At 29.8% G+C, this 12,085-nt stretch overlaps 1 protein-coding gene across 1 annotated transcript; it reads right to left on the minus strand.

Moving 5' to 3' along the window:
* Positions 1-500: 500 nt before the first annotated feature.
* LOC132736590 (alkaline phosphatase-like) lies at positions 501-6,871 on the minus strand. Its single transcript, XM_060723746.1, has 10 exons — positions 6,528-6,871; positions 5,315-5,535; positions 4,658-4,838; positions 4,225-4,394; positions 3,689-3,796; positions 3,281-3,383; positions 2,743-2,886; positions 2,308-2,499; positions 1,923-2,045; positions 501-1,635 (listed from the first exon to the last, which is right to left on the minus strand). The coding sequence occupies exons 1-10, from the start codon at positions 6,652-6,654 to the stop codon at positions 1,421-1,423; spliced, it is 1,584 nt and encodes a 527-aa protein (XP_060579729.1). The 5' UTR covers positions 6,655-6,871; the 3' UTR covers positions 501-1,420.
* Positions 6,872-12,085: the final 5,214 nt, after the last annotated feature.

Raw genomic sequence — 12,085 nt, forward strand, 5'->3', positions numbered from 1 at the left:
ACTATAATGTTGAATCGAGGTGACTGCATACTGTGCAAGATTGTATTGCATTGTGTAAGTACCTAATCTCACACCCAACCTATTCATTCATTAGCTGTTTATTTTTGACCAGAAGTCATCAACTTGTGTGCATAAAAGCTTAGTTCCTGACAGACATGTGTTCTGCTGTCAAATGAAGCAATGAAAAGGAGTGACTATTTACATTCCATATTTTATTACTCAGCGAAGTTTCATACAAATTACTGTTACATTTACAAGTCCTGTAAATACATTATTAACAGGTCTTAATAAAAATAAATATTTGAAACAAAAAACCTTGAAGCAGGTAATTGCACCCTGAAGGTACTTCAATGTCATGTGAGAGCTATATGGCTTAATCAGTTCATTGGCTAAACTTAACAGAAGAAGTTCAGAGATACTTGAAGAGGTTTGAGATTACGTTCTTTATTTTAAGAGGCCATAACAAAAGAGGGTTATGCTTTTCCAAGATGGACACATAGAGCTAATTTTTTGGAACCTAGTTAAAGGCCCGTTTATTTCAAGAAAAGAATGCATACATACAAACAAACTTGTAACTATAGCATTAAAATTGATACGTAGATAATTAATAATTAACATTTTTGTGATGTTTAAGTCAGGAATTTTTAAAGACATTTAATAAAGTTAAGAGGTTCATTTCTGTAAATACACAAGAAAAGGTAACATTTCTTCATGCATGTTTTTTTTGTTACATATTAAACAAATCAATTTGATTTATCAAGCAATTTTCAAAGTCTTCTAATGTATCATTCTGTAATGCAACAAATAATTCAATTTTCAATTCAAAAGAAAATTTTCTTTTAATGATACTTATGTCTGGAGTTTGATTCTTTAATTTACTGGTATAAATGTAATATTTTGAGAAGATGAAACGTAAAATTATCATACGTTACATTTATTGCTATTTCACTTAGCCATTTGAATAGATTATTCCAAAATATTTGAACCATTTGACAGTTCCAAAATAGATGTTCTATACTTTCAATATCCATACACCAAAAAACACAGAGACTAGATTCGGTTAATTGACATTGAAGGAGAAACTTATTAGTTGCAATGTTCCTGTGTAAAAAATTATATATTTTTATACCATAAACTGTATTTATCTTTACATAATATGCTATTCGTTATTTCTAAAAGTATACATAAAATATAAATAAAAACGGTGTGATCAAAACGCTTCTAAGTCTTTTTCATAAAACTGTTATGTATATTTAATACAAAAATGCCTATATAATTGTTACCGTTTTAACATACTCTTTGAGACAATGCTAACGGATAGACTTTCTAAAAAGGCTTTTCAAGCAAAAATTTTATTATTTGTCATTTATCATATAAATGTTATATTTATAAATAAAATATTGTTTAAACTAAGTATTTTTCAAGTCCGATCTTCCAAACACTCCGCTTTGAGTACACCTGTGGAATATGGTCCTATACATGCTGCATATGCCATTACATAGGCGAAGTAGGTTTGTTCTTGAACACCTTGCACAAGATGAGACATGGGTCCTTTTGCATACACTGACACGTCCTCGGCACCGTGTGTTTCCGATGATAAAGGTATACCAGAAGGAAATCTTTTAGCACCAACAGCTGAAAAGCAATTTAAGGATTTATTATAATGTGTTTTTATTTTATCTCTTTAAGAAATTTTGTATGGGTATAATAACCTATATTTAAAGAATAGCACGTATCTAGGTGAAAGAATTTTGAATGTTTTTCACTGTTGAGCAGAACATTTTATACAACGACAGGTATCATACACCAAATAAACTTACATAATATATCAAATACTACGACAGGTACCATGTTCTAAAGAAATGTAATCAAACTTTCATTTATCAGATACTAAGATATATGTCAACTTAAATTCAACTTACACATATCCACACCAGTAAGGTCTTTTCTATACATTGAATATCCTGGACCATTGCTATATTGTAAAATTGTATACGGCTTTTTATCTTCAGCTAGGATTGGTCCGGCAAATGTCTCAGCTAGACCTTCGAATTAAAAAAATGAATAATAATAATAATTATCCGTTTTTATCAAAAACGTTGGCGCTAATGACTGATTGCTTTAAAAATTAACAGAATATTTGTTTTATATGAGATATTTCTCCCAAGAGCAGTGAACATATAATACAAACTTTTGAAAGCCAGACGAGAGGGTTTGTGAAATATTGCAAGACCTATTTGTAATGATGTAAACTGTCATATTTTATGGTTTTTAATGGTGTTTTTTTCTTCTTCTTCTTCAGAATACCTAGAATGTTAGAGCCTCTGCTTGGATAACCTGCTATGTCGAGGACATGGGAGTGATCAGCCGTTACAAGAATTAGAGTGTCGTTGAAGTCGGTTTCGCCGATTGCTGATTTAATTGCGTTATCCATCGCTAATACATCATTGAGTGCTAATTCTGGTCGATTTGAGTGATGCCCGTGGTCTATCTTTGCACCTGAAAATATGATAACAACAAGCTATACAGTATTTACAGTATACGTTTTTATAGGGATGTGGTTTGACAGTTGTGTATGTAGATCTACATATTTATTACTATTAATTTATTTCTATAATATCATCATTATGTTGTTTTTTTATTATGGTCATTGTTAATGACGATGATGATGATGATGATGATTTTTATTACTATTATTATTATTATTATTATTATTATTGTGTTTTACCATCTAACACTTACCTTCAACGAGCAAGAAAAAACCTTCATTGCCTTTGTTTAGAATGTTTATGGCTTTTGTGACCATTTCAGCCAACGATGGCTCCCCTGATGGTCCATGGGATGTTCTATCTATGTCATAATCCATATGACTTGGATCAAACAGTCCTGTCAGGATTCAAAATCGGATATATAAAACTACAATTACACTTGACTTATTTTTGATTTTTTGGGAATTTAAAACAAAAATCTAAACTTCATATTCATCGCACCCTTTTTATTTTTATTTTTAAAATTTCAGAATGATTCGGGATTGTCTTTTATTATTTTCCGAAAGATTAAAAACGAATATTTTAACATGCTGTGACCCTTTTTTCTAGACTGGCAAACAGCAAAATTAAAATTTTAAAAGTTGTTTTCCAATTTCATTTTTGTATTTACCCTTTTTTTTATTAACCCAAACATTTTATATATGGGAAATTTAAACAATAAACACGTTTATATCGGCCCAAAACAAGGGGCTTTTACAAAAATAATAATAATAAATTCAATTCAGTAATACCTAGTAGATAGTCAGTGTTGCTTGCATCAATGGTCGAAAACTGGTCTCTGTTCCATACATAACTATGACTAACATTACGTTGTGCTTTCTCTTTCATCCATTCCTAGAATTGGATGAAACAATGCCCAATTACATTAAAGTATCAAAACAAATTAACATCAACACACTCGTTGATACTATTTGTGAATAAAAATTGATTCGCTGTGCATCATTTGTCATCATTTTGTTTAACGGCAGTTATCGTATCCACTAACATCATGGAATTAGAACCCTTGAATATTTACTGACTGTTCATCATTAACAGTTTTAAAATTAAATTCTACATTTTATGTCAAATATGGAACATTTTTCATATGTCAATTAAAAAAGGAAACTAGTTCATGTAAAAAATTGTTTAAGTTTACTTACAGTGATTAGATTTCTGCCATCTTGCCTTTGATTTTGATCAGTCTTGTTAGATTCAGGGTCAATCATGGTATTTGGTATGAAAAACTGTCTACCTCCTCCAAGAAGCACCTGTTTTATTACAAATCAACGTATTCATTTCTAATAATCCACTAGCTTCTACAGAAGTTCACATAAATTTCTTATTTGCCATATTAGCAATATAACCTTGCTCTTCTTTTTACATTTTTGCATTAGCGTTTGTAACAGACATCGGACAAATATTTGACGTCTATATTTGTAACTTTGTTAAATTAAATTCAGCATTTTACATGGCCCATAATAGTAGCAACATAAGATGTCAATTTGTGTTTACACGCGTTTGTATCAATAAAAGAAAAAAATCCATATAAGCTAGAAAATATATTTGAACCTTTATATCATTATAATATGTCAAATCGTCAAACATGTTAAACTGTGCAATGATTTGAACCATCCATAGATTTGTTTTCAAAACATGTATTGAAATATGACAAAACATCTTAATTTAACATACGCACATTTATATTTGTATTATCCTCAACCAACTGCCTTGCAATATCTTTGCACGGTGTGTCATCATTTGTCATAACAGAATCTCCTTCCCAGTCTCGGTTTGGTGTTTTGGCGTAGGCCGCAGCGGGTGTCGCATGTGTTATCCGAGCTGTAGTAACAATTCCGGTTCTTTTACCTAGATTGAAAATAATTGACGAAACGATAAATATTTCAGAACTGGCATTTTATCAATGTTATTTTTATGAGTTTCATTACCATTAAACAAAGTGTACATTACAGCAAAATCATCATTATTTATTTGCTCTGTCATTTTGACAGCGTTTTCAATATGACTCGAACCTGTGCTTATGCCATTCTTTGATATTAAAAAAAAACTAATACAGAAAGCTCCTTTGTATATTTTAATTCGTTGAGTAAGTAAACTCCATTTGCACTAACCTGCAGCTTGTGCCCAGTCCAAAACAGATTCTAATTGTTTGCTTTTTCTAATTGATTCACTACAGTTGCTGTATACTGCTTGACCATCCATACCAACAATAAGGTAATTTGTTTTCGCACCACAGAGAAGAGCAGTCGCTGATGCAGCTGAGTCTGCAGTCGTCCTATCCAGTATGTAAGTCTAAAATTGTAAATAATAAAGTTTTAACATGATATTTGTCTCGTTAATCGGCATGACATTTATAGCTATTGTTACATATTTGATTTGTAATTGATTTTCTTTCTGGCTGTTTCTTTGGCTGTTAAGAACTTTAATTTGTTGTTCGATTATTTTCGGTGGAATGAGGAGGGGTGGATAAATCTAATAACCTGCCGTAAGCTAGCTAAAAGTTTCCTCAAAATCAAAATAGGAATCTGATGTCAATGACAGGCTTCAATCGAGCTCTCTGAAGATCATGTTATCCAATCTTAGCGACGTAAAGCCGCTTGGTACAGGATGCACATTATATGATATGACACAACGGTGATCAAAAACGTTTATCTTATAAAGCTCTAAATTTTCTAAGTTAAAGTTTCATCGTCAATGAAGCAAAATTGTGTTTTATTAGCTAATTTGAAAATATAATTAGCGATTATTTTCTCTATACAAATGATTACCTTAGACAAGGCAACGTCTTCAAACTGTTCAAAGTTTAAGATATGTTCTTCTCCTGGCTTTCCCAATTTCTGGCCTCCTAAAATTCTTGCTGCTGTGACTGTAGAAATGCCCATTCCGTCTCCAATAAACAAGATAATGTTCTTTGCTAAATTTTTGTTCGGTACATGGGAGGCTGCCTTTTTTATTTGACTGATTCCTAAAGTCTCCCAATACTTTCCATCTTAAATGAAATGAAAAGTTTTTGTTTATAAAGAAATAATTTGTGTGATACATGAACTCGTATTTATATTCAAATCCAAAAGTTTCTACGATAAGTAACGTGAATACCATTTTATAAATCTAGGTAAAACAATGCAAAAGGTTTCATGAAATTACCAATTCAATGAAATAATCCACGTGTTAACCTTCGAAATTTAAAACAAATGTATTACCCTCCACTGATTATTCTAAAACTGGATCATTATTGTTTATAAATGTTATACGCAACAGTGACTTTTTGTTTGTCTTAAACTACAAAAACAACAACAGTGTTGCAAAAATACATGTTTTTTTGAAAATCAACTATTTTTATCTCAACTAAAGACGAATTGTGATTTATATATTAAGGTTTCTGACATTTTGTTCTCGTTTACATAATTATGTTTACTCGTAGCACAACAGTGGTTTTGATTGTCCAGAGAAAAATGAAGGTTTTGATCATTACAGAGATGCATTCGTGTTTTGACTTTTCAAACTTGTGTTCTTTCTCATGTAATGTGTACTATAATGCATAAAATTATGATATTTGAACGTACTAGTTCGTCCAATTTATTATTTCTTTGTTTTTCTTGTGATAGTTTTCTCCGAATATTGTTTGGTCATGTCTCGGAGGTCAATAAACCTATTTGATTTTCTGGATAACTAACCAGTAATTAAATACCAATTTCTCAGTTAGTGAGCGACCACCAATCCCATATGCTTTCTTGGTCAGCGATCAAATGACCACTAGACCCAATGTTGGAGATAAATTGTAAGGGAGAAATTTCGCCTCGCCCGATGATCGAACCGGCGGCCCTGGATTACTTATCTCAATGTCACCCTATTGAGCGGGCGGTATAGAAGTTTTAACTGAATAGAGTGAAGAGTACCTGAATAAATATCGTAAATGATTAACAATAACATCAACGTTTTTATAATAATTTAAAAATAGACAAATTTGTTACAGTAACTTACCTTTTTCTGCGTTATTAAATAAGATATTCCTTGAAATATGACTTCGTTTTTGTAATCCATGCATTACATGTATCAAACATATGATTAAATACAAAAACAAAACAGAATGTAATGCTACAATTTTCATAGTTCTGTCTTGATATATAAAATAGTAAAGCTAATAAAACTGTATGCAGAATTTCTTAACCTATTTAGATCATTTACAATACACCTATCTCTTTTAAATAATTTAATTCTATCCTCATATATAAAGCGTATCTATCCTCATATATAAAGCGTATAAATGCTGAAGAGCAGGTATTATGAGTTTATAAAGATAAGATAAATTTATTTAAAAAACGTTACATGCATGGACAGTGCGTTACAAACTGACGTAATTTATGGGAACGGATATCATGTTGTATGTTAAACGTTGTTTATTCATTCATTTACATACAATTGTGACAAGACGATTACGCAGTTTACTTTTGAATCTGTTTATCAAGATAAAATTCAAGGAATAAAGCGCCTACATCTTAAAAGAAATATATTTTATTCATTATATAGTTAAGTCTAGTTAAAGGAACGGTCATTACGAAATATAACAAATGATTCCATGCATTTTTTGAACTGCGGCGTGTCTATACACTTACGTGTATACACTTACGTACTTGCTTTAAAATGTTTTTATTTAAAATGTTATTTTATCAGATGATAAAATGCAATTTTATACGTATGCACCTTAATCATAGTCAAGCAAGTGACAGTTATGTTTCAGAGGGATTTAATAGTTTAAATCGTCTCGGTAAGATGCTAATGAAACGGAGAAAAAATGTTGATTCAACATTTATAGCCGAAGAAGGCAAAATAAAAAATATTATAAATTCTGTAAATACTATTTGTAAAGCTCCCCCACCCCCCACCCCCATCAAATTTACACGTAGGTCAAAATCCCCCATCGAATTAACATATAGGAACACCTAAATGGTTTATTGGATAATTGCATATCAAGTGGCAGGGGGCATCTAATGTTAAGCTGCTGTAAGAAAAAAAATCTTTGGGAATATAATTATGGCCTATTCATGAATGTAAATAAGTAAATTTTAAAATCAGCAGTTTTAGGTGATATCATGTTAAAGCTTAAAAAAAGTTATTTATTGTAATCATATTTTTATTAACCAGTATTTAACTGTTAGTGTAAAATAATACCCCTTAAAATATTTTTTTTTAGAATCAATAAGGTTAAATTTAAATATATTCCGTAATGGATAATTAAATAAGTGTTTTTAAAGCTTTTTTTAAATGGCCATGTATTTCAATTTTTCTAGTGTACAGTACAAATGGGAAAATCAATTTGATAATTCTGGCCCAATTAATTTAGTTTGTAACAACATAAACTTTTTTTCATAAGCTCAAACAAATCAAGGAAAGGTTTATCTTTAAGCTTAAATATTGTTTTTATAATATATAACTAAGAGACAATTCCTCATGTTCAATATTGAAAGACAATATTAATATATTGATTTTAAAACAATCAGTATACTGTGATAATTTAGTATTCAACTGTGTAATGCTTGCATGCGTTTTAAAGATATAAATAATTAAAATATTATCCATAAAATAAATAAATTTGATAACTTTATTCATGATTTCAATATTAAAAAATTAATGTATAAAGGGAATACTTTTATTGAAGAGGAAAATCTCAAGTCATGCTGTGTATTGGTATTTTCTGAGAGGGACTGTTTTCATTATACCACTCTCCTGCTGATAAGAGGGCCTTGGGGTAAATAACAAAGAACAGTCAATTTTGCAGATGATAAATATGCATTGAAATTCCTCGTTTTTTTTGTGTTTTTTTTTTTCAAAATGAATGTTCGACATTTTCCTTGGAACCCAAGCTAGTAAGTCATATAGATAAATGACCATAATTTTTGTATTATCAAATATAAAAAAATCATAATGGCATAAATGCATATTAGTTATTATTGTCTCTAAAGCGGCATTTTCTATATTTATCCATTTATCTACATGTATTGCCATTCTGCATAATATTATATAACTTAAGAGGCAATTCCTCATGTTCAAGATTGAAAGAGAATATCAATTCATTGATTTTAAAACAATCCATTCACTGTGATTTTATGTTTTTCAACCATGAAATACTTTTTAAAGATATAAATAATTTAAAAAAAAATCCATTTTATAAATAAAATTGATAACTTTATTCAAGATTTCTACATTAAAAATTTAATGTATAAAGGGAATACTTTTATGAAAAAGGGAAGTCTCAAATCATGCTGTGTATTGGTATTTTTCTGAGAGCGACTGTTTCATTATACTGGTCTCCTGCTGATTAGAGGGCCTCAGGGTAAATAACAAAAATGAAGATGTCTGCAATATTTATTTAAAATTTCCTTTTTTTCCCCAAAATACATTAAGACATAGATAAATTACTATAATTTTTGTATAATCAAATGTAAAAAATAATCATAATGGCATGCACACATGTTAGATATTATATTGTTTTGTTTTTTTTTTGTTGTTTTTTTTGCTTCAGATCCACATATGTGGAACCCCATTTATTAAACAATCAACGAAACATACAATCATATAATCATACATAACCATGCAAATACACATCATACAATAAATCTTTAAACATTTCATAAGATCAAAAAGGAGACATAAGATTAAATAAAAGGAGACATAAGATTAAACAAAAGGAGACATAAGATTTTCACACAACCTTTATAGTATAAATTTTGAAGTTGATGAGAGAATATAAAAAGAACGTTAGAAGAAAACAATGGTTTATAATAACATTATATAATAATTATGAACGGATGGTTTTTGAGATGATTTTACTTTCATTTATATACAGTTTATTTTTTTTTTATCCTGTCCTCCAATAGTTTTCCAGCAAGATAACCTAAACGAAAAATGTATGCGAACAACAAATTAGGTCTTCACGTGGATAGTTATTGAATAAAGAGTAGAAAAATATTATATAAAAGTATTGTGTTAACATATATGGTAGGTATATTTATTTATTTATAAACATCGCAGACAAGGATTATCTCCATTAAAATAAACCACATTTCATGTCTCCTAACGAGATAGTTGATCAAAATACTACTCTCATCACAGGATCTTTATATTTAATAATTGAAGAAGCTTAAAATTAATGTGTGTATAAATACAAAAAAACAAGATCTTGTAAAAGAAAGAAAGTGACAATAATTCCATATACATTAGCATTGCTATGCTTCTAAAAAGTCATGTCACATAAAGAAGGATAACTACCATAAATTTCCTAAAATACGTTAACTTATTTATTTCCCTTTATTATAATCTTCGAAAAAAGGTAGTTTTTCAGAGCTCCCATTTACATAAAACCTAAGATTCAAATGATATTAAAATCAACCGGAACTGAAAGTCTCTGCCCACTCTATCGTGGACCTGAACTCAACCAGAGCATGACATGGGGCCTAGAAGCTAGATATTATATTGTCATTATTGTCTTTGAAGTGGAATTTTCTAATCTTATCATAAAAAACTGGTTTAAAATCAATATCAGTGTTAACTATTTTGGAAAGACCTCATATCAATATTTATCCACATTTCTTGCCATTCTGCATTAAAATTTGCAGCATCTTTTAGTTTCTGAACTGGGAAATGTTAATTTTTTCTGTTATAGATTTGACAAATTTGCCTTGTCAGTTTTAACACATTTAGAAGATATTATATATTTTAAAGAAAATATTTAAATACATGATTATAAAACTTTTGCAACTTCCTTTTCACTTTAATGCAGATCTGGTTTTTTCTTAAAATAAAATATCATACATGAGCAGAAAACAGTTACAGAAGATTAAAGTGTCAAAAGTCATGCTGTGTACTGGTGTTTTAATATAGTACCCTGCTGATAAGAGAGCCGCTCAGGGTAAATAACAAAAGGCAGATGATAAATATAAGTAGGCAATGTAAATTCTGTTTTCTCTGGATGTTGGTGCAATAAATTTCATTACAAGTAGTACAAAAGGAAAACTGAAATATATTTGCATTTTATAATAAACTCATAAAATAATCATATTGCATAATTATGTTACAATGCATGATAAAAAGAAAAAAAGATGTTGTCTCAAAAAATGGAACTGAAAGATTTTCTAACCTTTTTGTTAATATCCATGTCAGTTTAAGTATACTAATGTCCCACAGGTACATATCAATACTTTATCCACACATATCAATACTTAATCCACATTTCACACATACCACCATTATATATAGATATTTATTTTCAGAATAATATATATCATTTAAATAGATCTTAGGTAAATCTCAGTTTGAGTAGGTAAGAGAGATTATAAATGAGATAAATTGACAAAATTTAGGCCAATTATAAACATATTAATTCTTCAATGTATTAAAGGCTATTAATGCTTAAAATCATTACCTTTAACTAAAACAACTAAGTTAAGATCAAAATTAACTAATTGGTATAATTTGCCCCAACCCCCCCCCCCCCCCACCCACCAAAAAAATGAATTTTGTTTAATTAAGATTTCAATGTTTCATATTCCATTACCAGATTATCATAAAACAGAAACATATTAAATATCAATTAATTTTGTTTATTTATGCACTTATCAACATTAAAGTTATAATTATTTATATTTACTTATTAATTCTAACAATTAAGTTTTAAAGTACAAAATCAGTAAAATTAATGACTTTGAAAAATTATTGTTCTAATATTTTACGCCATATTTTACAAAATCCAATATTCACAACTTCAAATTCATTATAAAAACTATTATACAGATATCTATATTTATCTATCTTTTTGTAAAAGTCAAATTGCTATTCATAACTGCTTAATACATATAATAGGTCTGGTGCACTACAAAGTGCACTTATATATGAAGTACACAAGAAGTGCACATCTAGTGCACTGGTAGTGCACATCTAGTGCACCCCTAGTGCACTTTGTGTAACCTTTAGTGTGAACTCAACTTTAGCCCTTTATTGTTGGGACAATTTTATTATCGAATTGGTCTGTTTGTACGTACTACGGCCTGTTAACCTTGTTTATACGATAACATGAGAAGGAATAAGTAGGGACATCAATTGCCCATGGACAGTAGATAGCTAGCCTATAAGGTAAAATCCTTGTCTGATGAATAATTTAGAAGGGATAAGCCATGGTTTATATAACCCAGAAAGATCATTGCACCTGATCAGTAGATGACATCTACTGAATAATAAAAAACGCTAAAACGTGCCGTGATTTAGCGCAAGAAACACATTGGCAGTAACAAAAGTTATCATAAGAACCCCAGGACATATTTTGAGGTATCACAAGAACTCCGGGACATTCGAGTACAAATTTGTTAGCCGGGGCTTTATGTTTGCAATAGGTAATTATGTATGGCAAAGATGAATACTTGAAATAAACAGGCCAAAACTTGAGAAATGGCCTAATTTGGAAATTTTACTAAAAACTACCAGATGCAAGAGGCGATGAAAAATGGACCATGAATTAGTTTTTGACACATAATGCAATATGTAAGGCA

The sequence above is a fragment of the Ruditapes philippinarum genome, unplaced genomic scaffold, assembly GCF_026571515.1.
Source record: "Ruditapes philippinarum isolate M1 unplaced genomic scaffold, ASM2657151v2 ctg2093_1_1_1_1, whole genome shotgun sequence".
Classification (NCBI taxonomy): Eukaryota; Metazoa; Mollusca; class Bivalvia; order Venerida; family Veneridae; genus Ruditapes; species Ruditapes philippinarum.